This window comes from Rattus norvegicus, chromosome 20 (assembly GCF_021556685.1).
Source record: "Rattus norvegicus strain SHRSP/BbbUtx chromosome 20, alternate assembly SHRSP_T2T, whole genome shotgun sequence".
Lineage (NCBI taxonomy): Eukaryota > Metazoa > Chordata > Mammalia > Rodentia > Muridae > Rattus > Rattus norvegicus.
Window position 1 is genome coordinate 18,456,536 of NC_141553.1, and position 25,784 is coordinate 18,482,319.

Below are 25,784 nucleotides of genomic sequence, written 5' to 3' on the forward strand. Positions count from 1 at the left end.
TTGCAAATCTGAGTTAACTTCAGTGCGTTGAGATATGCCAGGAGCACAGCAGGAAGCATCTCAAGGTTCCAACATTCTTATGCTTCCCAGATGTTGGCTGCGCAGATCCAAGGCGAGGCTGGAATCTGGCGTTCTTTGCGTGCGGAGGAAGGGCCCTAACTCCATCCTCTTGGTCAGGCTTCACATGACTCTGAGCAGACCCTGTCCTTCTGAGAAAGTCAGACTTTGGCCTTAGGGAGTGGGGGTCTGGCCAACTTGCACACAGACAAACCGGGAGATTAGAGACGGTGGGCGGGTGGGTGGGTAAGAATGATTAAACCAAGCACCATCAGTCTCTGTCAGCCCTGCTGGCTGCAAAAGTGCTCTCTGTGGGCTTCAGAGTGGTTAGTCTAATAGTAGCATTTGTAGATGGGGTTCCTTTCTCAATCCGTTTTCTTTGTAGTAAGATTGTTGACGGATACAAGGCAAAAGCAAATACATTAAAATTTTTTTTCTTTTTCTTTATCTCTTGAGCAAATGAAGAAAGACTTACTAAGTAGTCCCCCGGGGAATTCCATTGTCAGGGTTACAGTAGCCACCCGGAAGGCTATATTTAAGATTAAAGTAGCCTTCAGCAGCACAACTATGGGGACCATTATGTGCAGTTTTGGGCTATAGGTGTTCACGCTCCCTCAGGCTGCTAGAACTCTGGAAGAAATAGCATCATCTTTTGTTAGCAGAAGAATTAAACTAAAGCTAAGACTTGGCCCTGCTTCCCTTACCCCTGCTTTCCACAGAGTAGAGCGTGGGGCTGTCAGCCGCCACGCTGTAGGTTCTGAAATGAAACACTTAGCTTCAGAAATGCCCTTCACCACCCCGCTTAGAGCCTGACATTCTAGCAAGTTGGAGATTCTGCATAATACAGAGGTCAGGCACAGAACTTGTAGAAGCTGATAAATTCCACCCGTTGTATGTAAGGATTTGGCAAGACTTCATCATTCTCATAGCGTGCATTTTCTTTAGGGTTGGGTTGTCGGGTCTCTAGTCATACTAGGGAGCTGCTATTAGTTCTACTGGAGAACCGTGTCTATAGGAAAAGCCAAGCTTCTGAAGGCTGAGATTGTCTTCCTCATTGGAGGAAGTAAAGAACCATTCAAGCCGTTTGTGCTTTCCGTGTCCAAAGTAATAGTTTCAGGGTGTTACGCGGACACTTAAGATATTAGTGAACCGGATTCACTTACTTCTTTTGTGCTTTATACGGTGCACGTTCATGGATCAATCCATACAGTCCCCACACACAAACTTCTAGTTCGAAAAGGCTCCCAGAATGGATGTGTCTTCTCTAAGACGTAGGCCAGTAAACGTGAGAGAAAGACTTGATTCCATCTCACAGAATGTACTAGAACATCTCCTTAATGAGGTAACTCAAGGAGGGCATAGGGAAAGATGGCATGCCATTGATGTAGGGCCATGTGATATGCATGTGTGCGCACACACACACAGGGACACACATGCGCACAGGATATACATACACAGAGAGAGAGAGAGACAGAGAGACAGACAGACAGACAGAACTTTGAATCACTTGGAAGAAGAACCTTTGTGTCAAGCTCTCCAAGATCCCATATAATCATAAGGACAGAGTGGCTTGGATGTGTCTTGGATATGAGCTACAGTTGATGCCAATGATCCAAGGAAACACTGCTGTAGGGGTGTTCAGTGCTAAAACACTAATGACATTTTTGGCAAAAACAAACACGGGACCTTGACATACCTTCCACTCTTGCACTTACCCAGAATCAGACAGACAACTTTCTGGGGATGGAGATGTACATGGCCTCCGTAGCCGATCCTCTCCTGTGTCTTTGTTTTTGTTTTGACTGACTTGGGCTAGCCTGCTCTACTTTCCTGACTGATGTCAGTCAGCCCACGTGTGCAGACAGCGACACGTGAGGCTGGAACCCAGGGAAGCTCCACGGCATCTGCTTCTTACCATTGCCTCTCTGAATGCCCAGAAAGGTAGACTCTGGCTTTCCTCAGGAGTGATGCTATGTACTTGACTCAGGACCAGCTCTCTCTTCATAAAGAGAGGACCCACATGCAACATGGCTGAGTTTTCTGGGGCAGCAGCTCCCCAGGCAGGCAAGCCCCTACTTTTGTCTGTAATAGCTCAAAAGGATTAAAAACAGGAAGGACTGAGGCTGGCCTCCGTGGATGAAGGCTGTGGGGAAGGATCTAAGAAACAATAGAGGGAAGTTCCTATTGAGAGAATGAGTGAGTGAGAAGAGGATGGATGGATGGGTGGGTGGATGGATGGATGGATGGATGGATGGATAGATGGATGGGTAGGTAGATAAACAGATGAGAGATGGGGAGAGATGGATGGATGGACAGATGGACAGACAGATGGATGGACAGACAGATGGATAGGTAGATAAAGAGGTGAGAGATGGGAAGAGATGGATGGATGAACAGACGGATGGATGGATGGATAGGTAGATAAAACAGATGAGAGATGGGAAGAGATGGGTGGATGGACAGATGGACAGACAGATGAACAGACAGACAGATGGACAGATGGATAGGTAGATAAAACAGATGAGAGATGGGAAGAGATGGGTGGATGGACAGATGGACAGACAGATGAACAGACAGACGGATGGGCAGATGGATAGGTAGATAAAACAGATGAGAGATGGGAAGAGATGGGTGGATGGACAGATGGACAGACAGATGAACAGACAGACAGATGGACAGATGGATAGGTAGATAAAACAGATGAGAGATGGGAAGAGATGGGTGGATGGACAGATGGACAGACAGATGAACAGACAGACAGATGGAGAGATGGATAGGTAGATAAAACAGATGAGAGATGGGGAGAGATGGATGGACAGATGGATGGATAGATGGGTAAATAGATAAACAGATGAGAGATGGATGGATGGATGGATGGATGGATGGACAGACAGAGAGATAGGGAGAGATAGATCAATAGATGGATGGGGAGAGATGGATAGATAAATAGATACATGGATACACAGATAAATACATAGATACATAGATAGTTGGTTAGATAGGGAGAAATGGATGGATGGACGGACAGACCAAGACCAACCAACAGACAGAGTATCCTGGTGTCTGCCATGTTTAAATTGTAGGGTGACTAGAAATTCCCTCATATTCTTTATTTTTACTCTCATTATAAAAGCAAAGAGAATGTGGATGGTAGCATGTGAGCTGTGGCAGCCCTGGCTGCTGCTGTCGCGATGGCTGAGGGGCTCCCCAGCCCACCATGTGCCTTGTGCCTCAGCTTCCTACTGCAGGCGGCTTACTTTGAGCTCTGTACCCTGAATCTGCACAGCTAAGCAATTACCCTGTCCTCCCTAAAAGTTCTTTAGATAAGAGGTAGGCACTTTCCACTTTTTTTTTTTTTTTTTTTTTTTTTTTTTGCCTGCCTGCTTGGTGTTAGAGTGGATCATGAAAAAACAAACAAGGTAGCTGTGAACTGAGTCTCAAAGGCATTTGGGATTTTTCCATTTTCTTTTTGCCATCTCCCTCTTAAAAGCACAAGGGTCCCATATTCTCCGAAGCAAATCAGAGTATGAGCTAGGAACCATGAGTGGTTTTCAACCTCCCCAACACTGAGTCAGGAGGGGGGGTCTGATGATGTTTAATCTCACAAACCTCAGTGTGCAGGTGAACCGTCCATCCAGTGTATGCTTTAGATCTGCTAACAGGAGAGCAGGAATCCCCATCTTTGGAGATCTGCCATTTGTGTGAGACTGGATCAGTCTGCCAGGCGAGTGGTGAAGCACACTCAGATGTTGAGCTGAAGGTTGCTAGCAACATCTCAGGGCTGCAGCCTTTGCCAGAATTCAGTGGTCGTTGGCCCTTGCTACTCTGGATTTATCTTGGCTTAGTATATGAAAGGTATTTTCACTGGAAAATCTAGAGGGTTTTTTTTTTTTTTTTCTGTCTTAGAAACCATAATTTCCCTGTAGGGTTGTCTTAAACCAGTAGTGACATCCACATCGATACAGGAAATGGAATCTTTGAGTATGACACTGCATCCCTGAGACCATCCCCTGGTGCACGGCGTTATATACATTAGACAGTGCTGCCTTCTGGTGGGAGAGAAGCATCATGAGCAGGAAGGAGGTGGGCAGCCAGATTCCTAGACCATACCCAGCAGAGGCTGCTTGGGCCTTAGGAACAGATGACGGGCATGCTGGGAAATGTAGGTGACAAAATAGGCCCAATCTCACAGAATCTCGGGAAGGAGCATCGAGTCCAAGGAGTAACTGGCATGATCCTCCTAACATCAGAACTCAATGGAGGGGTCTCAGCAGAAGGCCAGTGGGTGGGTGATGGGGCGTCAGAGATGAGGTTCCAGCCAAGCCAATCCTAGCACACACTTGATCCATGGTAGACTATAGCAGAGCAGTGAGTAACCAAGAAACACCTCTGCCTCTGGTTAAGCACAGCAGAAGTTCAAGAATGTATGTGGAAGCATAGATTGTTCCCTGATTTCGGTGCTTTAAAATACTAGCCTTGTTTTGTGTGCTGTACTACAGAGGGAGGCAGAAAGAGTAGTAATGTGGAGAGACACCATGACCAAGGCAAGTCTTATAAAGGACAACATTTAATTGGGGCTGGCTTACAGGTTCACAGGTTCACAGCATGGCAGGAGCATGGCAGCATCCAGGCAGGCCTGGCACTGGAGCAGGAGCTAAGAGTTCTGCATCTTGTTCTGAAGGCAAACAGGAGAGGACTGGCTTCCAGGCAGCTAGGAGGAAGGTCTCTCAAAGCCTTACCCCAACAGTGACATACGTCTTCCAACAAGACCACACCTCTTCCAACAGGCCACACCTCCTAATAGACACACTTCCTCCAACAAGGCCACACCTCCTCCAACAGGTCACACCTCCTAATAGACACACTTCCTCCAACAAGGCCACACCTCCTCCAACAGGCCACACCTCCTAATAGACACACTTCCTCCAACAAGACCACACCTCCTCCAACAGGTCACACCTCCTAATAGACACACTTCCTCCAACAAGGCCACACCTCCTCCAACAGGCCACACCTCCTAATAGACACACTTCCTCCAACAAGGCCACACCTCCTCCAACAGGTCACACTTCCTAATAGACACACTTCCTCCAACAAGGCCACACCTCCTAATAGACACACTTCCTCCAACAAGACCACACCTCCTCCAACAGGCCACACCTCCTCCTAATAGACACACTTCCTCCAACAAGGCCACACCTCCTCCAACAAGGCCACACCTCCTAATAGTGCTATCCTTGTGGGCCAAGAATATTCAAACCACCACACTCGACCATGACATTTTGAAACTATAAGAAGGATTCTTTTCACTGGGGACTCTCTGGGCATCTGTAGAGTCAGGTCCTCTTGGTGAGGACCTTACACTGTCTGTATTTGTCCCTGGTACCTTCCTGAGAGTTTGGTTGCTGACATTGTGTCCGTACATTTGCATTTGTTTTATCTATTTTCCCCCCACACACTCTAAGAAATCCAGTTTGTTGAACTCTTCCCTCCCTGGCTTGGATTCTTTACAGGGCTCCTCATTGTCCCTCTCAAGGTCCAGCAGTCGTGAGCACCTGGCGAGCGGAAGCGAGTCAGACAACTGGAGAGACCGAAACGGAATCGGCCCCATGGGTCACAGTGAATTCTCGGCACCGATCGGCAGCCCCAAGCGCAAGCAGAACAAATCAAGTGAGTTTGACTTCCGGTTACGCTTTCAGGTGTCGTCCTAGATGCCTTTCCTTGAGGGGATGAGGTGTAGGCAGCTCATTTTTTTTCCCAAAAATATTCCTGGCTCCTCCCTGTTGAAGGACGCTCAGTTCCCTCCTCTCGGTGGGTTTTGTACCTGGTGTAGACTCTAGCGCTTGCCATATCCCAAAATGCCGTCATTTATTGACATTTACTACAAACCCTGTAGGATTTGAGGTCTGTGAGTCAGGGATACCTAGCGAATGCTTATTGAGTATGACGCATCAGGCCGTGTCTTGCACCTAGCAGGAGCAGGTTTTATAGACGTCTTTGGAGGGAATAACAGAAGCGTGTGCACACACACACCTCCATATAGTGAGGAAGAGACAGGAACCTAGGAAAGCAGTTGAGTAAGGTATGATCAAAGTCGCACATTGGATAACTGAAGAACAGCTAGCCATTACAGGTGAAAATAGGGCTTTTAACTTAAATTTTAGAATTTGGAACTTTGTATGTCAGTCGTGTAGCTGCCTTGTTTTCTTCCCAACCTCCCATGTCTTCCTGACTCCCTCTCTTGGCAGCCACGGGCTGCCTGTAGCTCTTCAGCTAGGGGGTGGGGCTTTGTGACATTTCCCCAGTTGACAGTGGCCTGTCAACTGGTTTTGTCACTATGGAGATCTCCTTTGGGCAAGATGGTGACATTGGCCTGTCAACTGGTTTTGTCATTCATTACGCAGATCTTGTTTGATGGATTAGAATAAGCAGAAAAGCCACTCCAAATCATGGGCATTCTGCCTGAGCGGATATGGCCGAGACGGAGCGGGGTGGTTTTATTTATAAAAGCATCCACTCTTCTAGGTGGTAGAGACGGGTAGCCAGACGAGAGATGGCACAATGAGCATGAAGTGTGTTGATAATGCCCATTTAGTCAGGGTTCTTGACCAATTGTGAATTCCAAAAACATAGCACGAGATATCTGAAGTGCAGTGGACCTCGTAGTCTGTGGTTGTCAAGGTGACTGTGTTGTCAGGCGTATCCATCTTGAAAATGAGCTGTGGTATTTACCAAGTCCAAATCAGGAGGAGAGGTCAGGTTAGCTCTTCTTCTCGATGAACCATTTGTAGCCAGAGATTCCGTCAGCTACTGTCTGATTCTCTAAACACCCATGCCCTGCAGTCAGCCCAGAGGCGGGCTGCCGTTCCACATAGGACTTGGGATGTAGGTGTACTTGCCTTGTAGCCTAGTGGGAGTTGGCTTTGAATTTCTTCCTTCCTTCTGCCAACATTAGATACTCACACCGACTCTACTAAGTTGTTGAAATAAACATTAGGTTAAGACGAGCTTGTGGGGGGGGAAAGAGGGTGTGCGTGTGGGATGATTGATGAACCCCAATTGTCTTGCTTTCCCCGGGCAGTTGTAAGAGTCGGAGTGGGGTTTAAAAGAAGGCACAGGAACTATCAACAGCTAACACGAACATACTGACCGTCCACACAAAGCTATGGGCCATTATAAATATTTCCCGCTGGAGTCTCTATTTTCAAATATCTGTTTAAATCTTTACGAATATGTTTTACTTGGCCCAGATCTACAGTATATGTAACACTAGTCCAGCATTTTAATGCTCACAAAGAGCCTGGGCTTGACCACTTTTTATACCTCAGGTCTTAGCCTCAAAGTCTCTTCCTTCTTAACACTCCCCTGTTTATACCTCTTGCTCAAGTGTAAGTTTGGTAGCACCCCCTTTGCTCTTCTGGAAGGTAGGTTCATCGATTGGACAGCATTCACAATCACCCTGTGGTCAACTTGTACCCACTCAAGGGCCGTGATCACTGAGGGGCCCTCAGAACATGGCTCTGTAGCGCCTTTGAAGTACCTTTGTAGGTGGGGGCAGGGCTTACCTTCCAATGATGACCCAAGGACCTTATTTTAGATCCTAGTTTGGGATCCCTTCATATTCCTCCCATGAGAAAACACTTGTTTTCAAAAGGAAAAGAAATGTTAATGAATGGCTAGCCTTTGAGATGTTGCAGAGAGCTGCTCAGTGTGTGTGGGAAACAGAAGGATGTGTGATTGGTGACTTGAGAAACCCATGCAAGGCGGGCTCTGAGGTTTCCCTGCTACAGAGCCTCAGAGTGGCCTTCATGGATCTGCCTGGCCTGGAGGAACATCATCTCTCTCTCTTGAACTGTCTCAGAATCCTTCTTAGGGACACATCCTTGCTGTGAGAGGATTTGGATCCTCACCCACAACAGGCATGAGACACCATGGCCCCACACCTACTCTATGACCCTCTACAGTAGTATACTTGGGTGTCTGGTATGGTTCTGTGGTTCTTCCCCTGGCCCAGATCGTCAGTTGGTCTGGGAACCAACTACCAAATCGTTGGCAGAGCCAAGGCAGACTTTCATACTGGTCGGTTAGCATTCTTCCCAGGAAACACATTTGCTCTGTCATAAATTAAAGCCAGGCCCCTCAGCCTCACCAGACCTGATGCCCAGTTGCAGTCTTCAAGGCAATGGAATGTGCGTGCCATAGCAGGACACAACTCCTCTCGGTGATGAGACACAGGTTGGGGGAGAGAGAACCACCCTGCTCTCCAAAGGGAGCTTGTACCTGTGGTGACTTCCTGTTCCTTTACCATGTCCCAGAGTTCCCTTTCAGCTCTTCATTTGATTCCCGTCAAATCTGCCATAAAGATCAAAGACTCGGGGGAGAGCACTGCACATGATTATTAAGTGCAGAGGCGCAGGCATGGACTTTCTGCCTCACGAGTGTAACCTCGGAATGGCAAGAACCTCCCAACAGCAGTAAATGGTGTCTCCTTGGTGAAAGGCTCATCCTGTGGTGTCAGGTAGCCGTGCCTCCCGCCTTCTCTGTGGCCCTGACTGCCTCTCTTTTGCCTTGCAGGAGAGCACTATCTAAGCAGCAGCAACTACATGGACTGCATTTCCTCGCTGACAGGAAGCAATGGCTGCAACCTGAACAGTTGTTTCAAAGGCTCGGACCTCCCCGAGCTTTTCAGCAAACTGGGCCTCGGCAAATACACAGATGTCTTCCAGCAGCAGGAGGTCAGCCAGCCTGAGCCTCCCTGGCCATCTTCCTTTGGGTTGTGGGTGTGATGACCTCCAGAAGGAAGCCTCTTGTTGCCCTGAGGTTCTTTTCTCTGGGCTTTTAGGTCAGGTCTTAGCTGCTGAGGAAACTGTGGTTTCATTTCTTACTCGGTAATAGCCTGGAAAAGCAGAGAAGTAGAAAAGTGGGGCTCGCAGAAAAGCACCCCAGCCATCCTTCACCATTTTGGGCGAGAGAGCACACTGGGGTTTGGATGCACAGGGGAATTGGGGTCACAGCCACCCTGAGGTCAGCGTGGAGCCTCGCTGTCCACATCTGCAGTCAGAATCGATGCGTACTGGAGCCCGCAGGGCACATTACCGCCTGCTGCCAGTGCTGGGTGTTAGTAAAGGGGCAAACAGGAACTGTAATCTGCAGTTATATTTCTAATCATCGGGCTCCCTTCAAAATAAGAGCCCTGCCCTTGAGCTGTTTTCTCTCACGCTTCGTTGCTGTGCTATTATACAGCAAGTTGTGTGCTGTTTTTTTTTTTTTTTTGAGATAGTCTGCTGTGTTTGGTGAATGAGGACTCGATTCTCACGCATGGTTGTTGTTGTTGTTTTTTTTTTTTTTTTTTAATCAAGTCACAAATGTACAGTATTTCTGTTGTTTTGTTTTAAGCACGGCTGCCAAGGGACTGAGGGCTCAGTTTATCTCGGTGATATCCAGTTGTGGGCTTAGTCTGTCTCCTGATAGCATTTACTTTCAGTTCATCAGCTCACCGAATTTCTCGTGTGTGTGTGTGTGTGTGTGTGTGTGTGTGTGTGTGTGTTGAGATGTTGTATGCTGGGTCTGAGTGTTATGTCTATGTATGTATGTATGTATGTATGTATGTATGTATGTGTATGTATGTCTCTGTACCATGTGTGTGCAGTACCCACAGAGGACAGAGTTTGATATCAGCTGTCCTAGGACTGCAGTTACAGACAGTTGTGAGCCACCTTGCAGGAGCTGGGAATTGAACCCAGGGTTCTTTGGAAGAACAACCAGTGCTCTTAACTACAGAGTCCATCTCTCCAACCCCAATCACCCATCTCCTGATATTTTTGACCCTCGGGTTGGTGCCACCACCATTGGTATCAGGCAGGAGATGGAGTTAACGAATCAATAGAATTAGCAGGTCCATTCCACAGTGGTTCTAAAGAGACCCGTACTTAACTGACTGGCTGGCTATAGCTCATTTCTGTTTGCCACAGATCGATCTCCAGACATTCCTCACCCTCACAGACCAGGATCTGAAGGAGCTGGGAATCACAACCTTTGGTGCCCGGAGGAAAATGCTGCTGGCAATTTCAGGTGAATATATGTTGAAATGTTTTTTTTTAATCAAGTCACAAATGTGGTACAGTATTTCTGTTGTTTTGTTTTAAGCGTGGCTGTCAAGGGACTCGGGGTTTAGGTTATCTCGGTGGTATCCAGTCGTGGGCTTAGTCTGTCTCCTGTTAGCAATTACTGTCAATTCACTAGCTCACCAAATTTCCTATTTTTAAATCCGAAAAACCCTCGGCCAGGGGTCTCAGTACCTGGGGCGGGTTCTGCCCATCAGCTACTCGGTCCTCTGATAACCATCATGAATATGATGCAGTTGCGGCTGGGCTCACCCTGCCAACACTTAACCAATGCTGAGAACACCTTCCGACCTAAACAAGGCCCTGCCAGAAAGTCCACCTTGGTGAAATAGAACTCCTCAAAAAGACGTAGCCAAAATTGGTCCGTGCAGAACATGAGACAGGGTGAGCGACTGAATTCTTTTAGCCGTTGTGGTAAACAAGAAGTTCAGTTTGTGGGTAATTGTTCTGGATTGGATCCCTTGTTCAAACTCGTATGCCCTTGAACGCCAGGGTCATCACCTTGAGAGGAAACGGCCACGTCTGGATGATCAGACTTAATGGTTTCTGATTTTTTTTTCTAATGTTTTAGCAGAATTTGAGTCATAGGCGGAAGAAAAAACTAGTTTCAGCATCCCTAGTCTGCCGTGTGGGTGGTCTGTTCCAGATTCATTTAGCAGGTGCACTGTCCGTACTCCCTGGGGGCCGTGCACACATATGTCAGGGCTCCTCAGAAGTGTTCATAGAGAGGAGAGCATGAAGTCTTCCCTGCAGTGCTCTTGAGTGTCAAGTTCATGTGCACCTGCCCCTTGAAAAGACAGTGTGACACCAAGTAAAGGCAGAAGCCAAGCTTTCTTTGCTCAGGGACTGCAACTTTGCACACTGGGCCTGCACCTGTGAGGGGAAAGGTTGCATCCGGCTGGTGAATATCCTTTCCAGATAGGGTCCGCTAATCAGATTGGAAAATACAATTGGAAAGCCTTAGTGATTGGCCATTTCATTTAGCAGTGTTACCAGACCCACATGCCCCTAGGAAATCTTTGTTTGTGCCTTGGACTCCTCCACAGTCATGCCTGTGCATATGAGCTCAGGACCCTACACCTCCCGGGTGGGGTGGGGGTGGGGCAGGGGCACCGGGCTGTATCAACAGGGTTCTGGTGGATGTATAATTCCTGATTAGTCACAAGGTCATTGCAGTACGTGTGAGGGGAACCGTGGGTTCAGGCAGGAGGCTCTGCCAAGACCCAGTTATTGATTCTTGAGTTTGGGCCAGCTTCCAACTCTCTCCTTGGTTTTGGCTTGTCACGAATGTGGGCTGTGGTGGGGACTGCGTGGCCCACCTTCCCTTTCCCAGGCCTGCCCTTTTTCTGAAATCCACCGCTGGGCTTGATGAAACGAGAAAGCTAGAGACTTGGTGAATATTCTTAGCGGGGCTGTTCCAAATCCTTGTCTGTTCCTTTTTGGCTGTCTCAGTAAATAAGATTGCTTGATTCACCGTGAGTACATAAAGCCTAACCAAGGAGCATTGTTCCTAAGACTCTCGTGTTAGATACTCCCACCGTCTTTCGTTGATTTCCACACGAAACTGAGGTGCCGCTTGGTACCTGCCTAAGTCCCACATGCTTCACCGATATAGGTCAGCCCTACTATACAGAGACCTGTCTACCCCAGCACTGGGTAGCCTTCCAGTGGCCCTCCTGAGAGAGTGGCAGCAAGGTCATGGAAACTGAGTGTCTTCTTTGTGAACTGGCTGCAAGTTCTGTGAAGAGATCAGCCTGCTAGCAATTACTGTCAGTTTATCAGCTCACCAAATTTCCTATTTTTAAATCTGAAAAACCCTCGGCCAGGGGTCTCAGTACCTGGGGCGGGTTCTGCCCATCAGCTACTCGGTCCTCTGATAACCATCATGGATATGATGCAATCAGGGTGGAGTTCACCCTGCCAACACTTAACCGATGCTGAGAACACCTTCCAACCTAAACAAGGCCCTGCCAGAAAGTCCACCTTGGTGAAATAGAACTCCTCAAAGAGACGTAGCCAAACACTTTGACAGGTGGTAGGTGGCAGTCATCAGGAAGCTTTCCTCTGGACTATGAAAATGACCCTCTGTCAACGACCCTCTCCTAGGTTTGGGAGAGTGTGGAATAAGGCAGATGGGGTTCTGAACCCTCTATTTTTCTGATCGTCCACCGTCTTAGGCTTTCCATTGCTGTGAACTGATACCGTGACCAATGCAACTCTTATACAGAACAACATTTAACTGGGGTTGGCTTACAGGTTCAGAGGTTCAGTCCATTATCATCAAGGAGGGAACATGGCAGTGTCCAGGCAGACATGGGGCTTGTGGAGCCGAAAGTTCTACAACTTGATCCAAAGGCAGACAGGAGAAGACTGTCTCCCAGGTGGAGGGTCTCAAAGCCCACCCTCACAGTGACACACTTCCTGCACAAATCCACAACTCCTATATAGTGCCACTCCCCGGAGCAACCACATACAAACCACCACATCCACTGTAGTGTGTTCTTCTAAGGTCAGAAGTGTGTGTGTGTGTGTGTGTGTGTGTGTGTGTGTGTGTGTGTGTGTGTGTTTGAGACCACGTCTCCTTGTGGAATTAGGGAATTAGGTGCCAAGGGACTGCTCCACATATCACGGGGTCTTTGATCACACTTCGAGGGTGGTTTGGTTTTACTGTGCTGCATGCATTTGTTGGAACGGAATAAATCATTTTCCTTGCCAGTCGTGAGGCTGTCGTGAAATGCTTCATGGGAAAGATGCTCCTCCCATTCAGCTTGCCTGGTAACAGACTCCTGATCACAACTCCCAAGCATTCTACCCTAGATGGATGGGGGATGGCTGTGCAGCCCAGAGTCGTGCTGGTCCCGTGCTTAGATGATTCGCACAAGACTCCTTTGCAAAACTGTATGGATTGTTAAATTTGTCCTCGGAGCTGTTGTCCTGGTACGAGGTTTTGTCTCGGGGCAGAAAGCCTGCGTTCTAAAACTGTAGGAAATGAACTTGAGAAGTAGAGGTGCGTCTAAGAATAGATCTGATTTTCTTTTTTTCCTTTTAAACCAGAAGACTCTGAGACTAGTTTAGTAACTGGTTAGCTAGCTGGACAGACTCAGCGAGAGGCTCGTTAGCATCCTGTTGACACGCCTTCTGCCGTAGCCTCAGGTAGATCTAACATCTCCCGACCTATTCTTTTAGTTTGTGACTCTGTTCAGACCCGCAACAAGATCCTGAGAGCTGCCAGGATTGTGTGAACCTTGGAATTTCAAAGAAAAAGGTTGGTATTTTCAAAACAAAAAATAAAAGACTATCCCCCTTAGGGTTTCTCAGACAAAAGAGTCGACTAGAGAGAGGAGCTTTCGTTTTAATCTTAAAAATAACTAAGACCCTAAAATATCGTCAGTGGGACTAGCCTTGACAACCTGTCACGGGCAGGTTTGTATTTTTGTTTTTGTTTTGTCTTGTCCCTGAGCCTCACATGGGTTTACTCATTTAGAAACTACACCTTTGGGGACGGCCTGATAGCCCCCTAATGATTCTTGTAGTCTTTCTGATGGCTGATGGGACCTTTTCAAAACAGCTGAAGACTGCTTCACTGGTTCCATTATTTTTACATGCTCCGTGCACGTGCTCCTCTGCTGGGGAAGAATGACCAGCCCTTTTCTTCCCCTTTCTCCTCTGAATGTAACACGGAAACAAACTCCCGAGTTCCTACCTTAGCCCTGTGAGAATAACGGAGACCGAAGATGGTCTTCTCTCTTAGTTTGCCTTTAAGCACGTTCGGTCCCAGCTTGATCTGAACTTTGGAGTTCTGTGTTTGCGGGCTTTTAAAATAAGACGCAGATCATTCAGCTTCTTAGAAGGAATGTCAGATTCGGTAGCAATGTGGAAACGTGTGTGCCCTGTTCACAGAGATGCCTTACCTCTTCACGAATTTCAAACTACTCTTACGGTTCATGGATGGGTTGGGTATCTACTTCGGTTCAAACTAAGACTCTGTTACTGGTCAAACTTGAGTGGTGATGTCTCTGATAGCATTTCCCACTATCACGGGGCCTTAGTTATCTATGGTCATGAAACCCAGTGCTCATAGGACCCTTGTACCAGGCAGGTAGGGGCTCAGCTCTGCACTGCATCGGTGTGTCAGCAAGGGACATCAACTTTTGCAAAAACCAGCTTTCTTATCTATAAAGTAGAGAATGCTTGTGTTATCTGCCCCCTAGGGAAGACTTGATCAAAGTGAAGTAATTCTAAGGCTATCTGTCATCACTTCTAATGCAACAACACTATCATTCCTCTAAGAACAGTGTGTTAACAAAGAGATGGACCTCCAAGGTTGGCTTGACCCTTCCAGGGCAGACGTTTACATTCTGAAAACGGGAATGGTTAGGGTGTGTGGAATACCTTCCAGTACTCAGCAGATGGGAGCATAGCTGACTGACTGGTGGTCCTCACCCTCTCCGCTTAGTAGACACCACACTGTTTTCTCACTCTAAGAATCTCCAAAGCTCCCATGGCTCATGGTGTAACTGCAGAATTCCAAAGGTGATGCTTAGAGAGGGGGTGGTATGAAATGGAGCCCTGTGCAAATCCAAGGTGTTGAATCTCTTGCCCAAGTCCTCTCTGAACACAGACAACTTCAAGGAAGTTGGTTTTATGCCCTCCTGATTATTGGAAGTTGAGCAAATTGAAGAGATTTTACCTTTGGTGCTTATCCTAAGTTCCTGTCTCACAGTTTTCCTGGCATGTCTTCCTAGAGTGTTTTCTCGTGATGCCGGGGAGTTATCAAATGGGATGGATGCTGTTAGCCTAGACATTTATTTGCCTGCAATGATTAGCTGTTTGCCTTCCTGTCTGGTTCTGTACCGCCATGTAAAACCATCAGATACATTTCCTAAGTACTCCGGATCCTTTGAAATTAAAGAAGGCTATTTTACTCTTTCCCTGAAATTTAGATTTCAGTGTTGTTTTTAAGTATTAATTTTCTAAGCGGGTAAGACCTTTACAAAGTTGTTGACTATGTTCAAAACTCTCCTTTGGGGCTAACTGGCTGCCATTCAGGAAGCACAAGCTTGGTGCATTGGTGTGAATGTTGGGTGGTAGCTTAATTCTCTCCTGGGCGGCCTTCAGGCACGGGAGTCCCTCTCCATGTGTGACTTGCCTGCTCTCATGCTTTCTGTGTTTGACATGGAGTGTGTGTGTGTGTGTGTGTGTGTGTGTGTGTGTGTGTGTGTGTGTGTGTGTGTAATTTACCTCCTCAATGCTTCTCAGGTGCCTCTGACATTTGGCCTAGCAAAGCTGTCTTAAGATGGCTAGGGCTCTCTGAGCACGACACTTCCTTGGGTTTTCCAAACCATTAACAAACACGTTTGCCCCGGTTTGGTTTCCTAGGTGAGCAGTAAGTGCCTCTCCCACAGCAGGCTATGTGATGTTTAGAAATGCCCTCCATTAACTAGAATGTCTACCTTCTGCCACCGACAGGGCTTTCCCCACAAAACCCACTCCCATCATGCTCTGAGCTCTGCTGTGCGCTCTCCTTACGCAGAGCGCCTCTCTACTGACCTCTAACAGCTCGACTCTTTTCTCTCTCTCATTCTTTTCCTAGAGCTAAGTAAAAACCGAAGAAAACTCTTTGAACCGCCAAACACGCCAACCACGTGCACCTCCTTCCTGGAAGGTGGAGTCAGTGGGAGGCTGCCCCGCCAGTATCATTCAGACATCGCCAGCGTCAGTGGCCGCTGGTAGCGGTACCTTCTGGACACGCACCTGCTATCAGCAAAGGTGGACGCGATCTGTGGACAGTCTTCACTGCGCTCGTCCGTCCTTGGCACTCCGGGCGTCTGCTATCAGGACCAAAGTGTGGAATTCGCACCCGTACTTCACGGCAAAATAAGAAGACAAGAGAAAGGGTCTCGTGGTCTCATGTTGCCGTAAAAGCACCAAAGGGGAAATGCTTTTTCAAACCGGCAATTGGACAGAATTTGCAAAATGAGGGTAGGGCTTTGTTTCTTTGTATTTACCTATATTACATATGCACTGATTTTTTTTTTCTTGGTACCTAAAATGAAGGAGAATTTTGACATCTGGGATGCCAGAAAACGTAGAATTTATTTTGTTGGTTCGAACTGTCTTGGTATTTGGGGATTTGAAAAAAAAATAATCAAAGTATAATTTTTCTGCTTTAAAATGATGACTGAGGTCTTCCAGCACTTTACATGATCTAGTTGTTCCTCCTGTGGAATCTGTCTCTCATCTCCGTGTTTCCGGTATTGGTATAGTTTTTTTTTTTTTTCCTGGCTCCTTCACATGTTTATTTGAAATGGTACTGGACCTTAATTAGTTCCCATGCCGAGTTTTCTGTGCTGTTGGGAAATGTGGGCCACTTGGCTCTGGACCAAAGTCAATTCATTTGTGTCAACATCTTAGGAACCTTTGGCCATGACAGGCCAGGTACGATAGACAGACCGAATGGACTTTACAATACTAACTCTTTGTGGTTGGCATAGTTAGCTGCTGTCTTGTATTGCTAAATTCCAATGGTTGTCTGAAGGCCAAGAGGCTGGTCTTTTAGTATACTGCCACTAAAGGACATTTATTTATATCAAACTTTTATTTTTAGATATTATAAGCCTACAGTAGACAAACTGATGAGATTGATATTTTCTAGAGATTTATGGTAGAGATTGAGCTGCATTCATAACTGGAGCCCTAGGTTGTCACTTTATTTAAGAAGACAAGCAACCATTTGACGAGACAGCACTGCTGCCATTATGAAGAGAAGAGGCCCCGCCTCCTTACCCAGTAGCTCCGCCCCCTGTGGGTCAGGGGGCTTTCCCTAAAAGTGCCTTTGTCTGCTCAGAAGTCAACTTGGATCAGTTGGAAACATAAGGGTCTAGGGGACAGCTTATCCAAGAGCTGAATTCTGAAGGGGGAGAAAAAAAAAAGGCTTTCTAAATGGCTAGATTTATTGTTACAATCTTATACTGTGAAAGTCTAAGAGATTAGTGGACACTATTTCCTGTCTTTGCAGATGATACAAAGGTTTTCAGTCCAATGAGGAAAACCACTCAAGTGCCTCTCTTCAGAGCTACATTCTTACCAAATGTATACAGTTTTTTAGGGAGGGGAGGGGAGGGGATTTTTCCCATAGGGCATGTTGTCAGTTACCTTTAGTGATTGTGTTTCTGTCCATATGTTAATGCTTTCTGTGTGATATAAACCCCTCCCTCCTGTTCTTGGTAGAGAGGAGTTGGAGGTGTATGCTGGGTGCCTATACAAATTCGAGGTACGAAATACTTGCCTGATGTTCTCTTCGGAGGCTAATTCTGGTCACCAAAGAACTGAAGGGATATTTTTTACACATAGAAAAAATTTTCACTTTGCAAACGTTGGCTACCTGGAAGCTTAGCCGATGACAACGAACTTACCACGGCGGTAATATCTACCTGGCTTCAATCTCAGCCTAACTGCATAAGGATACAGAATTGAATCACTCCCTGCACAAGCATGGTGTGGCCATCCCGTGCCCATATGCTCAGATGACCACCCGAGGCTCAACACATAGCCAACTGACCAAATTTGGCCAGTTTTCCAAATTTGGTTGTTTCTTTAATTAAAAAAGGAAAAAAGTCATTGGGAGCTTATTGTGGACTCTGTCATGCATTTGCTAAAAGGAAGGAAAGGAATCAAATATTTAGTAATAAGCCGGCTTAGGTTGTATACATAGTGCTTTGATTTCACACCAAAGGGAAAACTGTTCACTCCAACTCAATTAAATGGGGAGGCTAAGAAATAATTAAAAACACTGGAAGGTTTTTCTCCCTTTCTTTTAATGGAGTGAAGGGAATATAACACCAGGGCCTACAGAGTTGTTGGTGTTCTTTGTCACGCATGGAATATTTGGGTTGTTGGAAGTAATGTTAGCTTTTAGCCAACCTGGCTTTTCTCATGATTGGTGATCTGTAAATATGGAACGGACCTGGATTGTATTTCATGGGGGTGGGGGGGTCCTTGTCCTTTTTATCACTTTTTAAAAACCCGTGAGATGGGATCAACATTGAAAGTGGGGATTTTTTTTTCTAAAGCAATCATTACATGAGAAATAAATTTATATAACCCCTTTGTATCGCTTTCTATATGGAATGTGTCTCTATTTTTTTTTTCTTTCTTTAAAGTTTTTCCACATAGGCTCCACACTGGTCTCTGGGTCCTCAGCAGAGTTGAATCTCCATCCCCTCTCGCCATCGACAGGAAGCTAACAGACTTTTATTTTAGCCAGTGAATTTGAGAGTAGTGATTGGTCTCTTTTCCTGTCACCAGCCATTGGTATGTACAGGAAGCATAACATGAGAGTGGGTGTGTTGTTCTTTTGTTCTTTAATTAAGACTCAGGTAGGAGACCACTCAAGTGAGTTCTGTGCTCAGTTGGGCTGAGTCTGATCCTGGTTTCCTTACAAAGACTGTTGATATGTCCAGTGGGGTGGTCCATGGTGCCATGACCTGAGATTTGAACCAGCCTCGTTCTCAAACTGTGAGTGGAACTCTGTCACTAATCCTGAGACATCGCCAAATATTTTAGAGACCCCCGTCTTCGGTGCCCTTGCAGTCTTGGGAATATCTACACGTTAATTGTGTATGTCAACGATTCTTAGTAATTATCTTAAGAACAAGGGTTCTTTGTATGACTGAAACCTTACAAGTGGCTTTGTGAACAACTCACCACTTAGTCATTTTTGATGCATATAGAATTTCTTATATATGTGGCATCCCATAGTCAGGGTCTACTGGTGAATGAAAACAGAACCCCTTGGGCTGGCAAGATGGCTCAGTGGATAAAGTGTCTGCTACCAAGCCTTATGACCTAGCTGACTCCTACAGGTTATCTTTTGACCACCACATGCAAGGGCTATGGCGTGTGTGCTCTCCCCACACTAAGTACATGGGTGGATGGGTGGGTGAATGGGTGGGTAGGTAGATGGACAGATGGATGGATGGATGTGTTTAAAAAAAGAGAATGAAACACACCTCCTGCCCTTCTTAAGCTGACATTCTGAGTGGAGAAAGAGAGCTGTTGAGCATGGTTGAGCATGTATCCCATGACACTGTCTGGAGAGATCCAAATGCCTCTTTATTCCAGATAAGGAAGATGCCCACAGACCAGAAAGGACTGCAGCCAGGTCCGGCTTATTGAACCAGTGAGGTCCCTGGGGCTCCTGACAGGAACACGGGTGATTCAAAGACAGCTTCATCACTAATGAGAGCACTGCCCACAGCACAGCTAGCTCACGGGTGGCCACACTGCTGAACAGGTCTCGGCCCCAGACAGCGTTTATCTCTCGTGTGCTTTCGCTGCCCTAAGACACTGGACAGTAGAGCAGAATGGAGTGGTGATAGGAGTCCCTGTTTGAGGGTCTCTTGACCCTGAGATTGTCAAGGACCCCATTACCACAGACATCAGCTGTTAACTACGGTGCTCACCTTCTTTTGCCAAGTCTTCTGTTGGAACATCATGGCCAGTCTGCTTCATGATGGAAGGTGACCATATCACCCCAGAGCAAATCCCTCCCTCCCAACACTGTAGAACATCTCCACCTTTCCACAGGAGCCTCTGTAAGTGTCTTGGGGTAGAGCTTTCTGGAGCTGTCTAGAAGTAAAGTTTTTTGTTTTTTGTTTTTTGTTTTTGTTTTTTTTTTTTTTTTTTGGTTCTTTTTTTTCGGAGCTGGGGACCAAACCCAGGGCCTTGGACTTCCTAGGTAAGAAGTAAAGTTTTTAATAAAACCGTTGAAGGTGTACATTGTGACAGACTAAACCCACACCAATGATTCATTCATAATTCCTCTCTCCCTCTTCCCAGGTGGGCAGCTTTAATTGTATTCACAAAAGGAGGGTGTGACTGAAGGGCAGTAGCACTCCTCAGAGTTCTGCTGTGACAACATTAGGGAACCTAATTTTCTCAGACCACACTCTAAGTTACATCATGGTATATGAAAGCCAAGTTTATGGAAACATGATTTTGTTATCACAGTAAGTGCTCAAAGCATGCTGTGATACTTGGGATTTAAATCCAGATATGTACACGGTAGACAGTGGGCCCTTCAGATCTCTCTAGATGAAACTGTTCTCAGAGAAATTTTATCCTGACTTGAGTGCTTAGTACTATGATGTGTTAACATGCATTTAACCTAATAAGATGGTATTTATGCAATGCTTGATTCTCCTACCAACCTGCTCCAGGTAAGCCAGCTTCCTTTCCGAGAACCTTTAGGATGACACCAGGTAGCCTAGCCGTGAGGTAAAGACAGTGGGCATCAAGTCTGAGGAGGATGAAGTTAGATATTATCTCTAGAGCATGAGAACACTCCCTGCTGGAGAGACCTCAGGCGTAAAGCTGGAATTCATATCTCTGTGGTGTTACTGATGGGACAAAGGGACACTGTCAGTCTAGGCCCAGGCCATACAGCAAACAGCAAGTCCACAGTAGCTCACCATTGTTACTAAGTAGTCTTTCCTTTTAGTAAATGTATGGTTCTTCCCCTTCCTGGAAATTTGTGGTGTTCACCTGCTTCCTTCAGGAGAAGAGGACTCTTTCTGCCTGAATGTTAGGGGAGAAACTGAAATTCAGTCAAGTACTGTGACTGAGTTTATCTGCCTCATTGATAAAGAAACACACAGAGCATTAATGAGAGACTCTGTCCGATGTCTCTGAGGGCATTTTCAGAGAAGAGGGACCGAGGGCAAGAAGACCCGTTCTGACTGTAAATGGTGCCATCCCATGGATTGGAAACCCAAGATAAATTAAGCTAAAAGCCAGTGGAGCGCTCTTGCCCCATTCCCTGCTTCCTGGCCCACTGGGGTATGAGCAAGCTGCCCAGTGCCATCACGTCACCACAAATCTACAGTTGCCATGCTTTCCTGCCGTTCTGGATTGTATCTCTTCAAACCGTGAGCCTGCACGTTCTCCTCTCCCACTTGCCTCTTGTTGGATAGCTCCTTACAGAAAGGAGAAACAGTATCCACTGTTAGCCTTTCTTCTAGGCTCTGCCCAACAGTTACCTAGCAACAGCCAGGTAGCAGCCTAGCTTGCTATAAAAGGACTGTTTCCTTGTGCTCTGGCGCTCTCTCGCTCTCTCTCTCTCTCTCTCTCTCTCCCCCCTCACCATCTCTTTTTTTTTCTTTTTCTTTTTTTTTCTTTTCTTTTTTTCGGAGTTGGGGACTGAACCCAGGGCCTTGCGCTTGCTAGGCAAGCGCTCTACCACTGAGCTAAATCCCCAACCCTCCCCCACCATCTCTTTCCCTCCCTCTCTCCTTCCCCCCTCTCTCCTCTTTCTCTCTACAGGTGTTACCAGTCAGCCCCTTCTCTCCTTTCTCCTCTTTCTGTTCCTTCTCTTTCTCTACTTCTACTCTTTTCTCAACCCCCCCCCCTTTCTCATGCCCCAAATAAACTTCATTTTATACTAGACCCATCTATGCCTGGTACTTCAGCAGGGGGGGGGGGAATGCCACAATATGGGCCCACTCAGGCACCCCCTCCCACCAGTTCATGCTGCCATATTACAAAACATATTACCTACTTCTTGAGGTGAGTCTGGGACCTGATGTTGTATTGAAATGAAGTTGTTGTTATACCAGGATCCTAGAGTTAGATTCATCCATCTGAGTCACCAGTGTGTTTATGACTGGCTTTCCAGTCACTGGCTAAATCTCATTTTTTGATTGTCACAGTCTTAGAGTTCTTATGCCTCCTACCTTCTGGCTTCTGACTGTTTCTGTCATTCATTGCATCCGGCTCATCATTGATTTCCTCCGGCTGCGTAAATGACCCTTGCTTTTGGGAGGAGCCATGAGCTTGGGCTTGTGCCAATCTTAGTTGTTTTCTACTTTAAAAAGCAAACAGGGTCTGGTTGTATTTGACCCTTCCTACGAATGTGGTCAGGACATGTCAAAAACACTTCGTCAAGGGACTCTGCGTTCTTGCTGTTGTTAGAAAGGCTTAGGCTCTGAAGAGACAGAGGCGGATGGAGGTTGGCATCCCTGCTTGGGATAGCTGTGAATTTAGTTTGGAATAGATTTGGGGGAACGAGGAGTCTGAACCTGACTTTGGAAGGAGAATAGAGACGAGAACTCAGTAGCTGGGTGTGCACAACCCTTTGTTCATGGGCAGTAAGTGTTCTAACTTGCCCTCTGTGTACCCTCATCCCTCTATGCAGCCCTGGGTCTCAGACTTTAGCAGAACGTCTAAGAAGCTATCTATGTGCAGGCCAAAGCATAATCGTACCTTGGTCCAAGCTACTGATGCAGTCAGACTCAGGATCCTGTGAAAATGTTATTTTTTTCCATTAGGAGATCTGTGTGTGTGTGTGTGTGTGTGTGTGTGTGTGTGTGTGTGTGTGTGTGTTGGCAGGGCTTCACAACTGTCCTTCCTGCTTGAGTCAGTGCCCTAACAACAGCAACACGAAGTCACCTCTTCAATGTAAATTCTTCCAATGACTTGAAACTGAGCACAGTGCGGAGCAACGAGGGCTGTTCCCACCCACCTGCATTGAATTTGTAACCAGGGAGGGGGCATTCCATCCTACTACTTGGTGTATATTTAAAAAATGTTTTTAAAGACATGAAACTACTTTCTGGAAAACTACAATAAGACCAGAGAGGTTAAAGAATGTTAAGCTTAGCCCGTTTTGCACAATAGATTTGGACACTGTCGTATATGAGAATCTTTCACACACACACACACACACACACACACACACACACACACACACACGTATATCCTAGAACTCAAAAAATTAAATACCAAACAAATCACCCCTTCAATGAATGCCCAAGTAAGCACAGTTCTCAAAGGAAGCACAAATGACCAACAGATAAAAAAAAATAATAATAATGTTCAGTACCCTTGGTTGTCAGGGAAATACAAAAACATCTTACTCTAGTCAGAATGCCTATTCCCCCAGTCCTGCCCCCAGCGGACGATAAATACTGACAGGGGCTTGGGCCAATGAACCTTTTGTACTTCTGGGAAGAATATAAGATAGTATAGCCACTTGGAAATGAGTGTAGAGGTTACCATGTGATAGAATTACCATGTGATAAAGCTCCACCCCTCCTGGGCCTGTACCCCGAGGAATAGGACCATCACAGGGATATCCGCACAAACAGTAACCGGGATACAGAACAAGCCTAGATGCCTGTCAACAGATAACTGGATAGAATATGGTGTAGATACACCACAGAGTTTCATTCCGCCATAAAGAATACTGAAATGATGTCATTGCAATCAAACAGAAGGAAAGAAATAACAAGGACCAGGCTGGAGAGATGGCTCAGTGGCTAAGAGCACTGACTGCTCTTCCAGAGGTCCTGAGTTCAATTCCCAGCAACCCCATGATGGCTCACAACTGTCTGTAAGGGGATCCGATGCCCTCTTCTGGTGTGTCTGAAGACAGTGACAGTGTACTCACATACATAAAATAAATAATAAGAAAGACTAAAATAAGTAAATGGGATAAGGACTGAGCAGTCAATATGAAGTACCAGTGAAAGGCCAACAAATAAGTATATCAACCAAGAAATAAAGATTGCATATGATAAATAGAGGTGATAAACATCATAACCAAAATAATGAATATAGAGGGCCCTGGAAATTATTATGGAAATACATATACTAAAAATGAGAAAACTAGAATAAATGGATAAATTTCTGCACGCTTGTCCTACCAACACTGAACCCTGAAGATGTGAAAATTCTGAATAGACTAGTAACAAGAGACAATATTGAATCAGTAGTCAAAACAACAACAACAATAACAATTTAGGACCAAATGGCTTCAGAGCTGAGTGTTACCAAACTTTTAAGGAATAGTTAGTGCCCATTTCTTCCTATATTAATCCTTAGACTTGAACAGAGAAAACTCTTCCAGTCTCATTATCAGGTGACTAATGTTGGCTTGTTACCAAAACCTGACAGAGACACAACAGAAAACACACACACACACACACACACACACACACACACACACACACCCCCCAATATCTAAACATAGATGATGCCAAAATTCTCAAGAAAATACTGGGAAAATGGAGTTGGTGGTACATCAAAATGATCATGCATTCTGAACAAATTCTTTTCAACTTAGAGATGCAAGGAGAGCTCATCATCCACAAATCCGTAGATGTAAGGATTCACATGAACAGAAGGAAGGATAAAAATCAGAGTCACTTCAGGTGTAGAAAAAGCACTTAATGAAATTCAGCTCTTCACTACAGAGAACCCTGGACCAAGTTAGTTACAAAAGCATCGCACTTCCCCAGAACAAAGGCCGCATGTGGCAACCCACAGCCAGCATCCCAGTGACTAGAAAGCATGAAAAAAGGTTTTTTAAGATACAAAAGTGTGTTTTCTTTTTTTTTCTCTTTTCTTTTTTTCGGAGCTGGGGACCGAACCCAGGGCCTTGCGCTTGCTAGGCAAGCGCTCTACCACTGAGCTAAATCCCCAACCCCCGGCAGATCTATTCCTAATAGCTTTAAAAGGAGAACTAGAAATATACGACTGAGAAAGTGAAGGATTCTATGATGAGCTATTCAAAATGTTAAAAGAAACTGAACACGCAAAATGAAAATGCTGTCCGTGTTCCTAGCAGGACACGGTGAACATTTCCGTACTACCCAGAGCAATGTACAGAGTCAACACAACCGCCATCAAAACATCATGCATACAGTCTTAGCCTATCTAGAAAAAAAAAAAAAGCCTAAAAGCAGGGCATACCCCAAGTAGCCAAATCAATCTTCATCAGAAAGAACAAAGGTGGATGATTTCAATACCCAAGTCTGTATCATATTATTGAGTTGTAGTGGCCAGAAGATAGTAACAGCCCAGTGGGATGAAATAGGCATGGCAGCAAAATCCCCATGCACCTGTGGCCAACTGACTGTCACCATCATGCAGATGTTGGAGAAATGAGAGCCCCTTCAGTAATGATGCTGGGAGACTGGGTGTCTACACGCAGGAGAGTATGGACCCAAGACCTGTGTCTGAAATTACTAGAAGAGAATAGGGAAGAGACAATTCTAGGACCACAAAGATTCAGGAAGCAAAAGCAAAACGATGGCTGAGATCAACATCCCATGAAAAACTTTCAAAAACAGCACAGGAAGCCACGAACAAAGAGACCATTCCAAAACAGGAGGAAAAAAAATGTTTTCTGACTCTCCATCTGACAAAGGGTTAATACCGAAAATATATTAGGGACTCAAGAAACTCAGCAACAAAGAAACTAATATTATGACTACAGATGGGCAAATTATCCGAAAGACACCTGTCAAAAGAAGAAATACAAACTCACGAATATAGGGGAAACACGACATTCGCTGTCCAGCTACACGAGTCAGAGTTGCAACAAGGTAATTTCTTTTTCCTTTCAGAGAATGCAGGGTAGACAACAATAAAATTATGTTGTCATGGAGATGAAGACAAAAGAGCTCTTACACACTATTAGCAGGAGGGTAAATTAGTAATTGTGTAGAAGCACATGGGTTCCTCCATAAACTGAAAAGAAAAAAAAAAAAACAGTTCTACCAATGATCTACTTTCTTACTTCTGCTTGTATGTCTAAAGGCA

The 25,784-nt window shown here is 45.8% G+C and overlaps 1 protein-coding gene across 11 annotated transcripts in view; it reads left to right on the forward strand.

The window, feature by feature from the left end:
• Positions 1 to 18,304, forward strand: part of Bicc1 (BicC family RNA binding protein 1) — a 236,830-nt gene extending 218,526 nt beyond the window's left edge. For 5 of the 11 annotated variants that reach the window (XM_087597688.1, XM_087597689.1, XM_087597692.1 and 2 more), the window contains 5 exons: positions 5,571 to 5,727; positions 8,632 to 8,792; positions 10,029 to 10,128; positions 13,368 to 13,446; positions 15,775 to 18,304. In XM_087597688.1, coding sequence (XP_087453814.1) covers positions 5,571 to 5,727; positions 8,632 to 8,792; positions 10,029 to 10,128; positions 13,368 to 13,423 — 474 coding nt within the window. In that variant the 3' untranslated portion in view covers positions 13,424 to 13,446; positions 15,775 to 18,304. The remainder of the gene's footprint in view (positions 1 to 5,570; positions 5,728 to 8,631; positions 8,793 to 10,028; positions 10,129 to 13,367; positions 13,447 to 15,774) is intronic. The other 6 variants (XM_087597687.1, XM_087597690.1, XM_087597691.1 and 3 more) reach the window with 2 other exon arrangements.
• Positions 18,305 to 25,784: the final 7,480 nt, after the last annotated feature.